Raw genomic sequence first — 19230 nt, 5'->3', positions numbered from 1 at the left:
ATGAGAAAACCAAATTGAATGTAAACAGGGTTTGTCGCGCATTAACTTCCCGAATGCAAAAACAAACTTCTTTTAAATGTTTACTATAGCTTTACAATTTCTAGTCAAGCTATCAAACAAATATCAATAATTATTATCGATGCTTAAATTTGTTATATTTTTTACGAAATATTTTGTTAGAAATATGAAGAATATCTTGTTTTACATACATACATGTTTCTCCACATCTTTCTTGAAATAAGTATAGCTGCTTATTAAGACGCTATTGTTGTAGCCACATTAGTTCGTTTAAACGTACCATGGACCCGAAGCCATGAGTTCAATCTCTTTACATTCATTTTTACACTAAATAGAGAATACACTTCTCGATATTGAACAAAGTCGATCAATCGAATATTAATTTCAATTTGCATCGTGAATGGATAGTAGAAAGTGTTGAAATAATTTGAAGAATTGGTGATGTATACTATAACCTAACTGAAAATAAAAACTGCGAACGTTAGGACTTTAAAAACGTGTCGTTTAATTTAAAAACAATAGTCTAAATATGGATCTTAAGAATTTGAGAAATGTACTTACTGTTATTTTATATTTAGTAATTAATTATCGGTTTCTAACCTAGTTTCGTATGATTATAAATAATGTTTGCAAAACTGTATTTTTATACGATTATTTTATAGTTGAAGGATTTTCTACTTCTGTATAACCAAATATCTGAAAGGTGTTTCAAACGATGTATGAATACATTTCTTTCGGGAGACGTTTCTATCGACGAGGTGTGTTTTGTATTTAATTACATTTGTAGTCACTTATTGCGTTTAGACATTAAATAACATTAAGCTTTTTTCCCCCAATCCGGCATTTTGCAGGATGTATGTATAAAAAAATGTTTGGAAAAACACATTAATGGAAATTATAAAATGATGTCTGTATTTATGGAAGTTGAACCTGTTTTTACAAAGAAGAAGATAGAAGAAGTTCAAAAAGCTCAGGCAGCTTTAGAAGCACAAAGGGAAAACAATGTTCCTGAGAATGTTACATAATTGATATTATGCAAATTAACCAAATTTTCCATTGTGTATTTTATAGGATTAATCAACCTTAAAATAGTTTCCCAAATTGACAAATATTTTATATGTACATTTCACATTGTATAAATAGTACTTATTAGCCATTATTACTTGTATTAATACATCATAAGATCATTTTAAATGCACTAACAAATAAATCAATGTTTAAAGAGTGATTGATATGCAGGAAATTATAATTAATTATTTTTGCACAATTATATTTTCAACATCAATGTAAAGATTCAATATTCTGATATAAAAAGTATATTAAGTAATTTTAACTCTGTACAAAGCAAAGTATATAAGCATTCATTTATTATTAGGAATTTGTATACACATAATATACACACAATAACATCATGATTAGGAACATAATACATTAGCTACAATACGTTTTATGAACTAAAAAGTGTTTCAACGGTGTACCTCAGTAATGCAAGTTAGTCAATGTTGCTCTGCAATCTTATTCTTAATTAATAAATATAAGACCGTACTGTTATTTTATTACAGTATGTTTTATTGGCCTAAATGCTCCTATTAAAATTTCTTGAACGATGGAATGTATTTATTGTACTATCATAGCAAAATATTTAAAAAATTGATCAATTTTCAAAGATTGTTCATTGAATGAATACGAATTACATAAAAGCTAAAATATTATTAGCGTATCGTGGTTACAAGTTTTGTAAGTTCTGTTGATCCAAAGATAAGTGCAGATTTAAAACTATGATAATCTGCAGGAGTTTTGAAAATGCTATAAATTGTGTATGTATTTCACATATGATTCATTTACACATATTACTTCACATACATTAAAAGATTTACATCATGATCACATTGGAAGAATTTCATTTAAAAAATTATGATAAAACGTATTGATGGTATAATGATATAATATTAATAGATTATTTTTTTTTTTTTTATATAATTTAACTTACTATCAATGCTAATGTAAACTATGAGTGTTAGCAACAAACAATGGTGACAATATACATACATTTACTTTATCTATACTAAAAATTGTCTACATATAAAGCGTAATAATCTGTAATATCTTAGTACAGATTTTATGTACTGCTGATTTAAAGTAAAAAATATGTCAACATATGTGAAAGTAAATATAAATTATATTTTTAATTTATTTAACGTTTATTCGGGAAGATTAGTTTTGATGTACCGCGTATAAAATTCAATTAATACTTCCAATATTTAAAATGAAACGTAAGAAACAACAAAATACGTTTAATATATGGATATTTTCCAGTCATCGTTATTGTTTTCTCATTAGCACAAGCAATATATCTATTATATTGGTGCAAAATGTAATAATATAAACAATCAATTAATACTGTTTTATACATATTGTAGAATTCAAAGCTCAGTTTATCATATTCCATGTATTTACATTAGTACTTCTCTAAGAAGTCAGATATAAAAATTAAATATCTATTGCATTTATGGTTTCATAAGCATTACTATTGAATAAAGAAAACCTTTACCAAATCCACTAACAGACATTCTTGATTACTGTTGAACATAATTATTGTTACACATAAATGCTAATTATATGGCTGAAACGCATTTATGTATGGTGCTTAGTGATGGGACTGATACCTATACATATCAAGATACCCAAACAATTCGATACCAAAGTACTTAATAGGAAATACTGAAAGGTATTGGGGTCTCAGGTTCTTGATATCATTTTTCAATACTTTTGTAATTACTATGTGATCGATACCAATATCGTATGGTATCGATAGATATCGATGGTATCGAGTAGATATCGATACTAATGTACACATATGCCGGAACGTAAAGTAGCGAAAATGTGAAAGGACATGTACAATGCGAATGCGATACGAAGCAATTTTAAGAATGACGAGATCGTATAAAAAGAGAAGAAAGGAATAGAGACGAGAAATTGTAGAATTACGCTTTCGCTTAAAATAATTTCACAACGAATCCAAACCCACGATCTCTTCGGAATTTTCAAAATGAAAATCTTTCCACTGTTATTTAAAGCACATTAATACCATAAATAAGACTAGAGTTAAAAAATATAAAATTTATATTAGAAGTACGCACTATGATATTCACAAACGTACTGACTAGAAACATACTTTACAACTAAAATATAAAATTATGTGGTTCTAAAACTTATGCAACATTCTAACAAATGTTACATTTTATGAAGACCCATTGTATTTGGAGCATCCATAAATTTCACGATACTTTTGAATCCAACGAATATTAATACTTTCATAGCAATATTAATTTTGTTTGATACCTATACCTTTGATACCAGACTACAATTAATGAGCTGGTATCGATAGTATTGATTTGGTATCATACCCACCACTAACGGTGCTACATATCTGAAACTGGCCAATATTTAAAGTACAATTCAGAAAAAAGTCAGTCTGTTTTTGTGTCTATCCATTCCTGTCCCAAAAATCATTTAAACCGACAAGTATCTTAATAACAGCATTTCCTAAGACATTTTTAAGGATTCAAAAGATGTTCTACCTTTGTCACTTTCTCTGTTGTTCGAAGAAAGATTCGCATGGACGAATGCACCCCTTTATTTGTATTCTTCAAAATATTCGCATTTACTTCTTCTAGTGTAACTACTGCTCGAGCCACGATGGTAAAGACGAGTTTGGCGGTTTTACCTTTATCTTAAATTGCTTCAGTGTTGCTTCCAATGCAGTTTGATTTCCAGAAAAGTAGGCGGATATTGCATTATGAAACAACAGTAACTGTTTATGCATTACCTTGATCTGTAATCAAAATACAACACACATCTTGGGAGGCCTTTATAAAGATCGAATTATTTTTACTTATAAAGCGGAGTAAAAACAAAGTTATAATTATAAAATAAAATTTTACGTGAAACGTAAAACATCGTGCGAAATTAAGTTACTTAATTGTTCTTGGTTTATAACTTGTGTTTTCCGTTTTATTTTATAGCGATAAATAAAAACATACCCTGTTTTCGTCTAAAAATTTAAGCTTAATCGAAACATCTGAACGTAGTTTCTCGAAATTTTGTTTATGTTCCTCGTAATTAGATTGCGCCTCTTCTAATCTTACCGCATTAGTACCATCAGATTTGGTTGCTTGCGCTAACGCTTCAAGATCCGTTCTATAGGCATCATATTCTATTCTGTAAAAGCAACAATTTTTAAATATTAAAGTTGTAAAAAATGTTCAATGTAAATAAATTGATTTAAAATTAAAATCAGCATTACCTTGCTGTTTCATATTGCCGTACTGTGAGCAAGGTGTCTTCGATAGTTTTGTTACAGAGCGTATTTACGGAAGAAACAAAAAAATTTAAGGCCCCTAATAGCGTTTCACCGTTTTTAGTTAAATATCTCTGAGTTTCAGAGTTATACAGAAACTCTTCTTGTAACTCCGGAGATTTCTGCGCTAACTCAGAAAATGCTTCTCCGAGAGCATGTTGTGTTTGAACAACATGATGGAAATGGGAAGCCAGTGCTCTTGATAACCGTAATACATTGCAATATTTACGTTGAGTATCTCTCAACAATTCGATTTGCGTTTCCAGCTCTGAAAATCGAAACAATTTATCAATATGCGATTAAAATATGCACAATCGAAATTATATTACGGGTAACTCACCCGAATCGACTGTACGAGATGTCTTTCCAAGTTTTTCATACATTAACTGTCTGGTACACTTGTATGTAGAAATACTCCAATTTTTAATGCTTTCAATTTTACTTTGAGCAGTACGCATTGTCTGTGTATCATTATTTTGAATAGGTGTATTTGGAGATATTGTTACAGCTGCCATTTTAATAAAAACAGTTTTAGAATTAATGACAATATGTTAGTTGTAGTATACAGTAGTGCCCCCTTAAGTGACCACGTTCGGGACCGGCCGCGGTCACTTATGTGGGCATGGTTACTTCTCGGAATTCAACGGAGATAAGGAACGAGGATAAGTGCGAGTGAGATAAAATAGTTGCCACCCGAAACCATACATACAATGTATCGATAACGACCGGCGTCAAGTTACACTCGACACGCTCGATGTTCGAAGCCGCTTGGCTTCTAAGAATTGGTGGTGATAACCGCGGACATTTAAATGGGCAAAAATGCGGTCACTTAAGTGGGCACTACTGTAATTTAATACTGCTTGTATTACTTACATGTTTGTGACATAGGACTAGACATTGTTAAATTTATTGTAGCTGGTCTAGTTTGACTATCATTATTACAATTGTTTGGTACATGAGGGGGAGGGGTCCCGCTATGAACTGTGTTGTCATTATCATTCAAAGAAGGAGCATCTTTTAACATTTCATGAATACTTCGCTCCATTCCACTTGATACAGCAACTATATGGAACATTTCAGTTGAAAATAAGTCATTACACACAACGACACATATGGCTTCAAATAAAATACAAGCTAAATTGGAAACTTTGCCAAAGATGATAATTAAAATTTTTAATAAATACGTGCTGAAAATAAAATGAATATGAATGATAATAAAATTTATTGTAATAGTATTAAATCTAATTAATAGAATGAACATCAATGAAAATATTACTGAAATTTATATTGAAAAAGGGTATTGAAATTGTTATATACTTACGAGTATTGTGCAAAAAGTTACTGGATTAAAAATGATAATAAATTTTGTGGAAAAATAAAGAATTTGCAAAGAACAGAAAATGTTTACGAGAAACCGCCATTTTTTTTATAATACTCGAGTCACTAAAAATTGCTACATACTGCCCAGAAAAACGTTGTATATAAAATTATGTACAAATAATCCAGTTGTATTGTGACATATTATATTCGAATGCTTCATTAATAATGCGAACTGTACGAATGAAAGAAGCACGGAGAACTGTCACTTGACACCTGTTTTAAAACTAAGTACGGTTAGACAGGCGTTCCTTCATGAATTTCAGCAGTATATCGTTCGAATGTCGAGAGATTAAAAATTTTTACCAATAAAAGGAGCACCATTTTAAGTCGATACTTACTAAGAAAATCAGGGGATATATGTAAATGCTATTATTATATGCTCAAAACTTCAGAACGAATCTATATAATGTTTTATGAGAGATGCAATACACGAAACTAGGTGGCGTAATGCAAATGTCCTTTGGAATCACCCAAACCCTAAAACTTACAATGTAATTTTCCCTGCACTTATTTACACTTTTTCTTAGTTACATACAATGATAATTTTGTTACACGTGTAACAATGAAAATGTAACAGTTTACGAATAAAATTTTAATAATAGCCTTTCCAAATTGATGATCATTAATTCGAGAACCGCTGCAAATTCTGGTAATTTGTAGGTTTTTACCTGAAAATTAAATACATAATTACCAATGATAGAAATGTTACAATGACCCAAATTATTTATTTCTTCAAACGTTTACGGTAGTTTGTATTTAGAAAATGATAAATGTGGGTTTGCACTACGTATCGAGCAGTATCGAGTGCATACTCTTTCTCTTTTTATATTCTATGATTGCAATCGGCGCATGGGTGGTATGCGATGGTGTGTGAGTACGGAACTCCTTCGAAAAGCCTGTAAAGGAGTTTCCTCCACGTTTTTGGTTTTGACAGGTACATATTTATATATACTCCTATTAAATATTACAGAATAATGACATAGTATATTTAGAATAAATTAATTTTATTAATCGCATGATGTATTTATGAAATATTTTGCTAACAGTATATTGTGTCGGTTATTACACGAGGTTAGAATCACATAATGAAATGAGACGTTGTATTTTCGAGTATTACATGTTCTTATCCAATATAGATACATACGAACATTTTTTTATAATACGTTTATAGTTAAGTTATTAATTTCAATTTTATACTTTAGTCAAAAATATGACTATTCGTTTTTTAATAAAACACCAATAAAACATATGTTAAATTGTTCTGTACAGGATTTAATTATTTGATGATATTCCTAATTTGAAAAAAGTTATCATATCTCATAAGGTTATTCAGCTGTTTTAGAATATGATATATGTAAAGTGAAATTTATAATTATCTAAAAGTTCTTTTAAACATTAAATTTCTGTTCAACACTTTTTTGAAAGTGAATATTATCTAAGCATTTCTGTACTATTTGTTCAAAAGTTTTTTATGCTTTTACGTCTTTTTAATGAATAATTCTATATTCATTTTGTTTATATAATTAAACTATAATTATTACCATAAAATTAAAAATGTAAAATAAATATGAAAATAAATTTCAACTGTGCTCTTCTTAATTTATTTACTTTACAAATGTAATTTTCAGGCAAATAGATATCTTGTCATCATGCCACCAAAAAAATCTATGGAGGAAACGGATCGTTTGACCCGTATAGCTATTGTTAATTCTGATAAGTGCAAACCAAAACGGTGTAGACAAGAATGCAAGAGATCTTGTCCTGTGGTACGGATGGGGAAACTTTGTATAGAAGTTACTCCAAATAGTAAAATAGCTTCTATATCTGAAGAATTATGTATTGGATGTGGTATTTGTGTTAAGGTATGCCAAAATATTCTGTAAAAAAAGGATCTTTTTATGAAAATGCTAATACTTATTTGTGTAGATATATATGTAAATATAAATTTTAGTTTTATAAGCTATATTAATTTAAAAACAATTAAGTTAAATTAATAGTTTGAGTGCTATGACAGTCATCAGTATTAGCTGTTAGACTTTTCATTTAGATATCTTTGATCACCAATAACCAATACTTCAATATACAGGGTGTTCGACCACTCCTGGGAAAAATTTTAATGGGAGATCCTGGAGACTAAAATAAGATGAAAATTAAGAATACTAATTTGTTGATTGTGCTTATTATAGACCTTACATCCAATGTATTTTTTCGGCCCCATTAGAACTCCATTAATACGCGTTGTTTGAATTTTGTATCATTAAAATCCTTCAATCCGTTCGGAAGTTATGATTTTTTAAACAAACGCATGAAATTTCGGGGAAACACATTTCTGGCCACACGGTATATTTTCGGTAAACAATTTTTTTCTCGAAAATGCGTAGGATTTTGGGGGTATGTGTATTCACCAAAAATGATTCTAATTGACCCCCACAACCGAAAATAATTTTTCCAAAACGATTTGAAATTTTTTTTTTCCGTCGAAAAATTTCACACCTCGAATTTTTTTCTAGAAAGTGTGTAGGATTTCGAGGATATGTCTATTCACCAAAAATGATTGTAATTGACCCCTGCAACCGAAAATAATTTTTCCAGAATGATTTAAGATTTTTTAATTTAATTTTTTAATAACTTTTTAACGAAGCCTCAATCAACAAATTAGTATTCTTTAACTTCAATAAATTTTAATACTTATCAACTTTTGAATAACCATTGATGTCATTAAAAATATTCTAAAATAATAATTATACCATTGGAATATTGAATGTTTCTACTTTTCGCATAATAATTTGAACAAATGTTGAGGATAACTTGGAACACCTCAGTGGCATTTAGTACAAATGCAGAAGCATGAAATATTTGTTTGGAATTGAACCTGTTAATAACGGTTAAGTTTGTGATTGTTTAAATATATAGTGTTTGTAATATTTTGTTTTTAGAAATGTCCATTTGAGGCAATATCTATCATTAACCTTCCTAGTAATTTAGAAAAAGAAACTACACACCGTTATTCAAAGAATTCATTTAAACTGCATAGACTGCCTATTCCGCGTCCTGGAGAAGTACTAGGTTTGGTTGGGACCAATGGAATTGGTAAATCAACTGCTCTAAAAATTTTGGCTGGCAAACAGAAGCCCAATCTGGGTAGATACACTGTATGTATATTCCCGTGTATACTTTAAACCGGGCCTGATGAACTACCCCACCACGGTCGAGCATCAGTTTGTCAGGCCTGGCATAAACTGTATCTCTTAAATTTACAGTTTTTTCTAATTAATACAGGATCCACCAGATTGGACAGAGATTTTAAGTCATTTTAGGGGTAGCGAGTTGCAAAATTATTTTACTAAAATATTGGAAGACGATTTGAAAGCCCTCATTAAGCCTCAGTATGTAGATCAAATTCCTAAAGCTGTAAAAGGCACTGTGCAACAACTGTTGGATAAGAAGGACGAGTGCAAGAATCAGTTAGACATTTGTAGAATGCTGGGTAAGGTAACGTATGTATTAAAAATACAGGGTTAAAGACATTTTTTTAATCAAATCGTTTACAGATTTGATGCATATACGCGACCGAGGCATCGACGCACTATCTGGCGGAGAATTGCAACGATTTGCATGTGCTATGGTGTGCATCCAGAATGGAGACATTTTTATGTTTGATGAACCGTCTTCATATTTAGACGTAAAGCAGCGTCTTAATGCGGCTTTAACAATTCGATCTCTTATTCATCCTGACAAGTAAGAAGTTGATATTTGCGTATCTTAAACCATTCATACTCAAAATTAAGTTATATTTTGAGCATGATTAATCATACACTGGGTATGAAAATTTTTTGTAATATTTTAACAAAATTGACAACATTATTAAAACTTGACAGATTTATAATAGTAGTAGAACACGATTTATCAGTTTTGGATTATTTATCGGACTTTATATGTTGCCTTTACGGTGTTCCTGGAGCTTATGGTGTAGTTACTATGCCTTTCTCTGTAAGAGAAGGTATAAACATTTTCCTCGACGGTTTTGTACCAACGGAAAATTTGAGATTCCGTGAGGAGTCCCTTATTTTCAAAGTGGCAGAAAGCGCTACCGAGGAGGAAGTGAAACGTATGAATCATTACGAATATCCCGCGATGACGAAAACAATGGGTTCGTTTAGCTTAATAGTTGAAAAAGGACAATTCACGGATTCTGAAATTCTTGTACTACTTGGTGAAAATGGTACTGGAAAAACGACATTTATTAGAATGTTAGCTGGTAATTTACCACCTGATGATGGCTCCGGTGAGAAAAGTTTAATTTATTTATGGTTGAAACGTTTGAATGATTTAATTATTGACTAACACAATTGTGTCTTTTATAGGGAGTATTCCCCAACTACATATCAGCTACAAACCACAAAAGATAAGTCCTAAATCTCAAGGTATCGTACGGCAATTGTTGCACGAAAAAATTAGGGATGCTTACGTTCATCCTCAGTTCGTGACGGACGTTATGAAACCTTTGAAGATAGATGATATTATGGATCAGGAAGTGCAGAATTTATCTGGGGGAGAATTGCAACGGGTGGCTTTGGCTTTGTGTCTTGGAAAGCCTGCCGATGTTTATTTAATCGACGAACCTTCCGCGTATTTGGATTCTGAGCAACGTTTAGTCGCGGCCAAAGTAATAAAACGGTAATTGGGAATTATTGATCGTACTTATTATTACAACGAATTATTGCTTCGAGTATAAGATAACTAGGTTGGTAGCGGAAGGAATTATTTCAACTTTTGTTATTATTTTAGATTCATATTACATGCAAAAAAAACCGGGTTCGTAGTAGAGCACGATTTTATTATGGCTACTTATCTGGCTGACCGTGTAATAGTATTCTCTGGTGTACCATCCTTGTCAACTACAGCTCATAGTCCACAATCTTTACTAAACGGTATGAACAGGTTCTTAGAGCTCCTAGGCATTACTTTCAGAAGAGACCCGAACAACTTTAGACCGAGGATTAATAAGAGTCAATCTGTAAAAGTACGTAATTTTAAGCACGAATTCATAAACAAACAAATTTACATTATATTTAATGTTATGTTTTCACAGGATTTGGATCAAAAGAGAGCAGGGCAATATTTCTTCTTGGAGGAGTGAGATATGAACTGATTTTGATAAGTTGAATAGCAGCTTATATGAAATACTGTTAAGACGTTTTTGTAAATCTTTATACGTTTAAAAGCCGGGAATGGAGTTCTTACAATATATTAAACACCAGTGACGCATATTTTGCGTTATATCGAAATATTATTCGTTTCGACACTACAATTCTGCTTATAGGATATTTATTTTAGTGAATATATAAAGCGAATTTTTCAAAATATATTACAAAAAATTTAATTCAAAGAAATACAATCGTATTTTTGTACGACATATTGCTGCCACAAATTTATTTATGTCTTATCAACATGCGTCACAATTACATTTCCAATATCACACAAATTATACAATGCATTTTTTTGTATAAATAATAATTTGTGTTTGATTATGCATAACAAATCAAAGGGAATTAAGTAATTCAGTATATTTACATGTACATCTGCTATGCAACGTGAATTATAATACAAGTGAAATTTAAAGAATGAATGAATTGGTCATTTAATAAACCTCGCAAATTAAATAATTTTATGATTTTACATATTGCTGCTAATAATACAATAGAAAGAATTTTTTATTGTGAAATCACTCAAGAAATCGATATCAACATCACCTTTTTAAAACAGTATTTTCTTTAACCCTCGCTCAGCCGACTGCGTGCCAACGATGGATCAAAATGATCCATTCTGATTCTGACTGGTCGTAGGTTAAATCGAAATGACGTACTTACATGTACTCTTTGCGAATACTCGATATTTGGTGGGGAACGTATAACTACGTTTTTAGTTTTTAAATTGAGATTGTAACATTTGTTGTAATTTCAAATAAAGCTATATTAAAATTTGAAAAATTGTGGAATTATCCTCGTTGCGAACGTTACATTTCAAACGTATAAAATCTATTTGCTACGTTCGAAAATAAAACATAATGGAAACGCGTATATCTTCCGGGTATTATTGTAGTCACGAGTAGATAAATTTACGTGCCAATTTAGCTATCTTATTTATAAAAAATTATTCATTATCAACGTGCTATTTACATGTAGGAAGCATTTAAACAATGTTAAGATCAACAAGAGATTGCAATTATCTTTTATTATCCTTTACTTTCGCGTGAGATATAAATTTTCGTCAGTATGTGTAAATCGATATGTCATATAAGGTATAATAAATCATTGTAAAATTATCATTCAACAAAGCACATTGAAAAATAGAATGGTTCAAATGATCAGATTTAAGTACTGCTAAAAGGATCTCTTCTAATGAGAAATGTTATTAATATCTATCTTTTCTAATACGAATGTAACGATCTACCAAATTGACGAAGGAAATAAAATTGAATTGAGAAAAGTAAACCATGTGTAGTGATTATTGGAAAACAGTTTTCATTGAATAAATAGCAAACAAAGAATGATTAATTTATTATTTTATGTCTGATTAATTTCTTCCCTTGTGATGTCTTAAATATAAATATGTATGAGGATTTAACCTAAGATTTTAATATGTTCACATCACTAATGACTGACGAACTTATAACGCATTGCAAGATTGATTACAATGAAAGAACCCTAATACTTGAGCAATTGTAAAATAATACATGTAGGGGATACCTCTAAATATGGAAAATCGGCGTCGTAGTCAACGTGTAAAGTGTACGTGAAGATGGTAATTAGAAAAACGATTGTTCTAGTCGTTTCGATTCAAAATCAATTCCAGGATCGATTTTGTTTGCAAATATCGAGCATTCCTACAATTATTGGATTCAGACAAGGGAATAACTAAAGGAATAAAGTTGATTATTCTTTTTTCTTGTAGAATAAAAGGAAAATCTTCAATACGATATAAACATTACTTAGAATGTATATTATTGTCTGCATAATTACTGTTCGACGATCGAAAAGTAACTTTTATGTCTAATCGTATTCTTTCTGTTAAACATCGAATAATAAAACTACATCGTATTCGAAAATAGTATTTTGACGTGAAAATTCTACGGTCAAAAAATTTTAAATATTTATCTAGAACTTTATCTTTTTCATCTGTTTTATGTAATACACTTACGATGCACAAATACGATTAGAAATAACTATACCTTCAAAATATAAGAAAAGGTAGTGTTTTTCTTGAAGTGTTAGCACGTAATTAACTATTTACAGATAATAGAAGAAATTTTAAAGAAGTTGCAACGACAAACGAACGAGTGAGAGAAAGCATCGTTGGATTCAACTTTTCTTTTAAAATTATATTTGTTTGAAATATTTTTTTAAAAAGTTTCGTAATCATCAAAGGTTTATTTATAAGCAGAGTAATAATATTCAAATGAACATTTCAGAGGTTATACTTTAATACTAATAATTAATGTAGTATTACGAAACCGAAGATATGGTAAGAACATGTTTTTCCGCCTTTGTTTCATATTTTTAGAAGTTACATAAATAAACGATAACTTTTAATAAACCGTTATGTCTGTTTCAAAGGAGTAATTCTTCTTCCTTCCCGCTTTTTGCGAAGAATAAAATAAAATAGAAAAATAATTAAATTATGAAGGGTGGATTATGATTCTACCAATTTTAAAATGATTTCCAACATCAGAAGAGAAATCATTGTAAAATAAAAATAATTTGTATTTGTTTGAGTGCTCGTTACACGGTTGTTTAACAAGATTTTGCAATAAAAAAATTTGTACCCCTATACATTTTAAGCTACCAAAACATCGTGTAAAAGGGAAATTATTTATACCTAACAGTTTTCCTTTAATAAGCCCTCAAGTCCTCTTAATTTTATTACATGTTTCGTAACTCTGTATCTGCGCAATAAAGTTAAAACACATTTATTCAAGTAATCTAACTTTGGAACAGTATTAATATTTGTTATCAACTAATTATGATAAGTTATGTTAGCGTAATTTAACCGTGTCTTGTTCCTTGCAAACGATTGTTTTTACGTACAAATAAAGTTTTGTCACGTGATGTCCTCGACTTTGCATAATTTGAGAAAATTTCCCGGCGTAACATTTTCAAATGATAAGTTTTACAGTGTTATTAAAATGTTCGTCGATACCCGGAAATACAAAACGATAAGTAGGCCCAATTAAACGACCGGCGTTTTTCTATAAATTTGAGGCCATCGGTGCGGCAAAAATTAAGCACCCGATCGAGAGGAAGCATATAAATTGGTGAGGCTTACCGATTTTAAAAATCGTTGCCGTAAAAAATGATATTCTTACGTTTCGTTTCGTTCGTTATTCTGGTGGTCCATATACAACTGTCGGGCTCTGGTAAGTACACTTTCAATAAAAATTCTATGGCATTCGATTCGATCAGTTTCATCGTAATTCTACAGGGATGTGACTTCGAGGCACATATTAAGTTTCAGCAACTGTAGGGTCTTTAAGTAAAATATAATAATGACATTTTATGTACTGGAGTTGGAACATAATTTCGTGCTGTTTCTTTTTTATTTTTTCAAAAAAACAATAAATCAATAAATAATATATTCTCTTCCATCGTTTACGGTCTCTTCGTAAATATGAATTTGGTTCATTTATTAAATAATTGTCAAAATTATAAATCCAATCTTCAAAATTTTTAGTTAGAATGCAGGGTGATCGGTCGCTTCTGGGAAAAATTTTAATAGAAGATTCTAGAGGCCAAATTAAGACGAAAATCAAGTATACAAATTTGTTGATTGAGACTTTGTTAAAAAGTTATTAACGTTTAAAGTTGCGTGCGATCGATAGAATGAGGCAGGTCAGTCCTAGTGGTTCTCACTCACAAAACTGTAAGACTGTCGATACGTCAGTAAGTAGAGTTTCTCATGTTGAGTGAGAACCAGTATCATGCGCACGCAGTTCGCAAGACGCCGTCTTACAGACGGAACTTTAAACGTTAATAACTTTTTAACGAAGCCTCAATCAACAAATTAGTATTCTTGATTTCCGTCTTATTTTGGCCTCTAGAATCCCCCATTAAAATTTTTCCTCGCAGTGACCGAATAAGTAATCAGGTACTTTAAAGATTTGAACTTTTAAGTCTTAAAACAAGTACCGCCAAAATCTGCACAAAGTTGATCAACCCAATATAATTTTTATTCGATTGCATGATTTTAGAGCGCGTATATATGCCTGACCAAGTGGATAATAATTCAAATGACTTATCTACGCCCGAAGAATGTGCACGGAATTGCGTTGACGGCGAACCGCCTAAACGTTGCTACTATAGCTTTAACATTGAATTCTACACGGTAATGGGACCGTACGTATTAACAAAAATTATTACGCAGTGAAAATTCATCGCGGCGACTTCCTACTTTTAAATATAATTTTCATATATGAGGAATTATCGTTAGATATTAAGTACCGACAGCTTCGTATTAATATAATCAGACGTAATGGACGACATATTAATTGTCTCTTAGTGCTTGCGATTCGAGGGAGCAGCAAAATCAATGCATTTACGCCGATGGACTTGAAAAGACATTAACACCTATTAATAGGCAATTACCAGGACCAATAATCGAGGTATACATATGTATAAGGAGATAAATAAAATAGTTATTTTATTCATAATTAAATATTCCTCAATGGCTCGAGGAAACTATTTTTACACCATAAAGTGTCAACTCTTTCATTTGAAATTCTAAAGTTCAAGATTAGCTCAAGGCTATATCGTAATTGCGGTTTAATTAATTTGGCGATAGTTGTACGGTATAGAAGATACGGAGTCGAATTAACACAGCATTAATTACCTAGAAAAAAAAAAATATTACGCTCATACGTACTTACACCTAACACGATCAAGTTTTACAGGTATGTAAAAACGATACCATTATAGTCGACGTGAAAAATGCTGCGCCTGGTCTCGAAGTCACAATACATTGGCATGGAATATTTCAAAAGGGATATCAATATTATGATGGTGTTCCTTACGTCACACAGTGTCCAATTCCATCTTCATCGACATTTAGGTGAATATCCTAAAGTACACTTTATATCTTACTGAAACAAGTACACAAGTACATTTGAATCTTAACATTCGAGAGACTTAATTTTGAAGTTATACAGGACGTTAAAAAATGATGATCAATACATTCTGAGTATTTCAACTCTAAATAAATTGTCTAAAAAATAGTCGGTTAATCTGGATCCGATAATCAAATTTTGTAGAGTAAAGAACGGTGTTCTATTGTCCATAATGTAAAGTATTTCCTTGACAACAGGCAATTATTTGAAAACCTTATCGCATGTATTGTTCTTCCCGTTTCTGTATATCGTCGAGTTCCGCATTCCTTAAAAAATCCTTCAATTATTTCGAACAAATAGACTACTGTTTATTTACTGACATTATGTAATAGATAAACCGATAGAACACTTATATACCAAACCAGTTAAGATATAACCAGTTATTATCAAATTGTGTTTTCATCTTTTCTTCAAAAGCAAATAAAATTCATGGTATATCTTGATATTATATTTTTAGGTACGAATTCAAAGTCCAAAATTCCGGAACGCATTTCTACCATTCCCACATGTCGACGTTTATGTTAGACGGGCAATATGGACCTCTCATCGTTAGAGATACTCCATCGCAGGAGCGTCACTTGAACTTATACGATGAGGATAAACACTTAGTATTTTTAAGCGATTGGATGCATGAATTATCGCTTGAACGTGTTCCTGGTTGGTACAGGCACGATATAGGCCAAACTGCACAAAATATACTTATAAATGGCAGGGGAAATTGGGTGGTAAGATATATTCCCTGTATTTTGTTCGAATGTTCTGTCAAATACAATATTCCCTCCAAAGGTAGCAATTCCAAGAATCGGCCATTTTTATTTAAATTTGGGCCCAATGTACGCATATACATTACATCCATCAATCATCAACTTTTTATTTATACTATGATGAAGTAAATATTTTTTTTTTTTAATTGTAATTGTTCTTCGCAATTCGTGAAATTACTCGAAGAACATATGCCAAGGGATTTATTATAAGGTCATAATTATGCTTAGGATCCGGTTACCAAAAAGTCTACCAATGCAAGTATATCGGTATACGAAGTTGAAAAAGGCAAACGGTACAGATTCCGTATTATTAATTCGTTCAGCACAGTGTGTTTGGCAGAATATAGAATCGAGAACCACAAGTGCACTGTAATTGCTCAAGATGGTGCGAACGTGAAGCCTATAACAGTGGACACAGTAATTACGTCAGCAGGTGAGATACTTTTCCGATATACTAGTTTGAAAAATATGAAATTTAAACAGAGTACTTTACAATTTATCGCGATAGAAGCAGTATTTAAAGATCACGCTTAAACTTCGTCTCTTACAGTACATTAGGAAGTAGAATCAAGGGGGGTAGTTGAGTTTATAGACTATATTAACGCTTAAAATTTATGTAAATATATAGGTGAACGTGTGGATTGTGTACTAAACGCGTATCAGAAACAGAGATCTTATTGGATACAAGTACGCGGTCTCGGCGAATGTCAAGACAAAAAGGTTCAGCAATTGGCTATATTAAAATATAAAGGTGCTCGTGAGACTCCACCGACGCCTCCACCCACGTACGATAATGCGCCACAGGGTATTGTGAGTGTTAAATAACTATTAACAATTGTCCATTAAAATCCTACTTTAACGAGAGTTCACTTTATTCCTGCGTTTAATTTCATTTAAAATATTATACGAACTTTTCAGGTATATAATCCGTTGGACGGAACAAAATGCAATTCTCCGGATGTATCAAAAGCAGTTTGCATCAATCAATTTGAGAGCTTGGACAGCGAAGATGATATGTTAAGAGTCGAGCCAGATGAGCGGCACATATTAGATTTTTGGTTCTACAATTACACCCAGTATGGCGACAGACAACTGTTTTCGAAAAATTCGTACCCTGGCTTCTTCAGTGTGTACTTTTTAATTAATATTCCCTTCGTCAATAATAAAACAGCGACTGTACGAAGTACTTAGCACTGAAAAAATTTGTACATTATTATTGTTATGAATTTTCTTTGTTTCAGACGTAAATGATAAATCTCAGCTAATTTCTATGTTCAACGACATTACATTCGAAACTCCATCTTCACCACTGGTGTCGGATTCAAGGAGTTATCAAACTATGTGCAAGCCTAATCAGCTTAGCACTTGCACCCAACCGTGCGCATGTGCTCAAGTCATCCATGTACAAAAAGGAAGACTTGTAGAATTGCTAATATACGATCGAAGTAATATTTAATTTTCTATACTTTTGTTAAAACAATATGTTGATATTGGTGAAAAATTTGTTCGATAAAAAATTATATTTCAGTACCACTTGAGGGTCTCCATCATCCGTTTCATATCCACGGTTATGAATTCAAAGTGTTCGCCATTGGACAATTTGCGGACGCTAGAAACATTTCAAGAACGGATATAAATAATATATTAAACGAACATCGGCAACGCCTTCAACGGGGAGTGTATATAAATCCACCTGGTAAAGACACTGTTAAAATTCCAATGGGTGGATACACAATTGTACGTTTCAAGGCTGATAATCCAGGTACAGTATTTAATTATTTTCATAATAGTTTTCAATATACCCATAGTGAATTTGAGTAAACATAAATTACGTTAATAGTACCTAGATCAGAAATTTTATATTTAACTTACATAAGGATAGTCCTTCCATCATGAATCATTGTCAGCATCTGAACAAACCTATTTACAATACTATACAATTTTATTACAGGATGGTGGTTACTTCATTGCCACTTTACCTGGCATCATCTCACTGGAATGGAATTGGTTGTACACGTAGGAGAACAGAGTGACCTTCCGCCGATACCAACCAATTTTCCGGAATGCAGTAATTGGAAACCGCCATATCAAAGCTTGAATGAGTTTTATGGTTACGATAGATGTTCCTAATCTGATTAGTATTTTGTCGATGTCATAATATAATAAAATAAATATTTATGTAATACATAATTAGTTGAATGAAAAATGTCACCTATTGCAAATAATTTCTACCTGGAAGTAGAATTAAATTATTATTAGTTTTCAAACAAATTTATTCACTGTTTAAACGTGTTAATTTGAGAACAAATTAACAGACTCTGTGGATTTAAGTTTTAGATACGTGCTCTATCACACGTATGTATTTCGTTGGTATCATAAATCTATTATAAATATAATACATATTAAGGAAATAAATCATGTTTGCAAAGCATTGTATTTCCTATCATAGTATACAATATCATGTATGTACATAATATGATATATGAATAAATTTCATAATAAGAATATTGGAATTAAATCGATTCAGATGAGCAGATAATTTACCATGT

At 31.3% G+C, this 19230-nt stretch overlaps 4 protein-coding genes across 5 annotated transcripts; 3 read left to right on the top strand and 1 right to left on the bottom strand.

Annotated features, from left to right (window-relative positions):
* The first annotated feature begins 288 nt into the window (after positions 1-288).
* On the top strand, positions 289-1211 carry LOC122398309 (mitochondrial import inner membrane translocase subunit Tim10B). Its single transcript, XM_043398037.1, has 3 exons — positions 289-571; positions 681-776; positions 870-1211. The coding sequence occupies exons 1-3, from the start codon at positions 548-550 to the stop codon at positions 1041-1043; spliced, it is 294 nt and encodes a 97-aa protein (XP_043253972.1). The 5' UTR covers positions 289-547; the 3' UTR covers positions 1044-1211.
* Positions 1212-2665: 1454 nt separating this feature from the next.
* Positions 2666-6198, bottom strand: LOC122398215 (arfaptin-2). 2 transcript variants are annotated; one of them, XM_043397905.1, is made up of 6 exons: positions 6097-6198; positions 5252-5440; positions 4719-4886; positions 4325-4646; positions 4062-4239; positions 2666-3853 (listed from the first exon to the last, which is right to left on the bottom strand). In XM_043397905.1, exons 2-6 carry the CDS (start codon positions 5421-5423, stop codon positions 3701-3703), a joined length of 993 nt encoding a protein of 330 aa, XP_043253840.1. In that variant the 5' UTR covers positions 5424-5440; positions 6097-6198; the 3' UTR covers positions 2666-3700. The 2 variants fall into 2 exon arrangements, with proteins under 2 accessions (XP_043253840.1, XP_043253839.1); XM_043397904.1 differs by lacking the exon at positions 6097-6198 and adding an exon at positions 5700-6072.
* A 417-nt stretch (positions 6199-6615) lies between these two features.
* Positions 6616-11698, top strand: LOC122398121 (protein Pixie). Its single transcript, XM_043397736.1, has 9 exons — positions 6616-6692; positions 7387-7620; positions 8695-8910; positions 9038-9245; positions 9310-9496; positions 9637-10043; positions 10123-10435; positions 10547-10781; positions 10851-11698. The coding sequence occupies exons 2-9, from the start codon at positions 7408-7410 to the stop codon at positions 10896-10898; spliced, it is 1827 nt and encodes a 608-aa protein (XP_043253671.1). The 5' UTR covers positions 6616-6692; positions 7387-7407; the 3' UTR covers positions 10899-11698.
* A 2328-nt stretch (positions 11699-14026) lies between these two features.
* LOC122398609 (laccase-3-like) lies at positions 14027-19033 on the top strand. Its single transcript, XM_043398669.1, has 11 exons — positions 14027-14174; positions 15006-15150; positions 15314-15416; positions 15705-15862; positions 16375-16642; positions 16910-17114; positions 17310-17491; positions 17600-17807; positions 17923-18126; positions 18210-18443; positions 18633-19033. Exons 1-11 carry the CDS (start codon positions 14111-14113, stop codon positions 18809-18811), a joined length of 1950 nt encoding a protein of 649 aa, XP_043254604.1. The 5' UTR covers positions 14027-14110; the 3' UTR covers positions 18812-19033.
* Positions 19034-19230: the final 197 nt, after the last annotated feature.

The sequence above is a fragment of the Colletes gigas genome, unplaced genomic scaffold (assembly GCF_013123115.1).
Source record: "Colletes gigas isolate AHSC1104 unplaced genomic scaffold, ASM1312311v1 Colletes_gigas_Sc00011, whole genome shotgun sequence".
NCBI lineage: Eukaryota > Metazoa > Arthropoda > Insecta > Hymenoptera > Colletidae > Colletes > Colletes gigas.
The sequence above is the reverse complement of the archived record's forward strand: the minus strand, read 5'-3'. Positions and strand labels throughout refer to the sequence as shown.

Coding starts and splice junctions, on each gene's coding strand:
- LOC122398215 (XM_043397905.1), bottom strand. CDS start 5,423: ATGGAGCGAAGTATTCATGAAATGTTAAAAGATGCTCCTTCTTTGAAT. Junction 4,887..5,251: donor TAGTCCTATGTCACAAACAT/GTAAGTAATACA, acceptor TTAAAATGGCAG/CTGTAACAATATCTCCAAAT. Junction 4,240..4,324: donor CGGCAATATGAAACAGCAAG/GTAATGCTGATT, acceptor TTGCTTTTACAG/AATAGAATATGATGCCTATA.
- LOC122398121 (XM_043397736.1), top strand. CDS start 7,408: ATGCCACCAAAAAAATCTATGGAGGAAACGGATCGTTTGACCCGTATA. Junction 8,911..9,037: donor CCAATCTGGGTAGATACACT/GTATGTATATTC, acceptor TAATTAATACAG/GATCCACCAGATTGGACAGA. Junction 9,246..9,309: donor AGACATTTGTAGAATGCTGG/GTAAGGTAACGT, acceptor AATCGTTTACAG/ATTTGATGCATATACGCGAC.
- LOC122398609 (XM_043398669.1), top strand. CDS start 14,111: ATGATATTCTTACGTTTCGTTTCGTTCGTTATTCTGGTGGTCCATATA. Junction 15,417..15,704: donor TACCAGGACCAATAATCGAG/GTATACATATGT, acceptor CAAGTTTTACAG/GTATGTAAAAACGATACCAT. Junction 18,444..18,632: donor TTTCAAGGCTGATAATCCAG/GTACAGTATTTA, acceptor ATTTTATTACAG/GATGGTGGTTACTTCATTGC.
- LOC122398309 (XM_043398037.1), top strand. CDS start 548: ATGGATCTTAAGAATTTGAGAAAT. Junction 572..680: donor ATCTTAAGAATTTGAGAAAT/GTACTTACTGTT, acceptor ATTATTTTATAG/TTGAAGGATTTTCTACTTCT. Junction 777..869: donor GAGACGTTTCTATCGACGAG/GTGTGTTTTGTA, acceptor GGCATTTTGCAG/GATGTATGTATAAAAAAATG.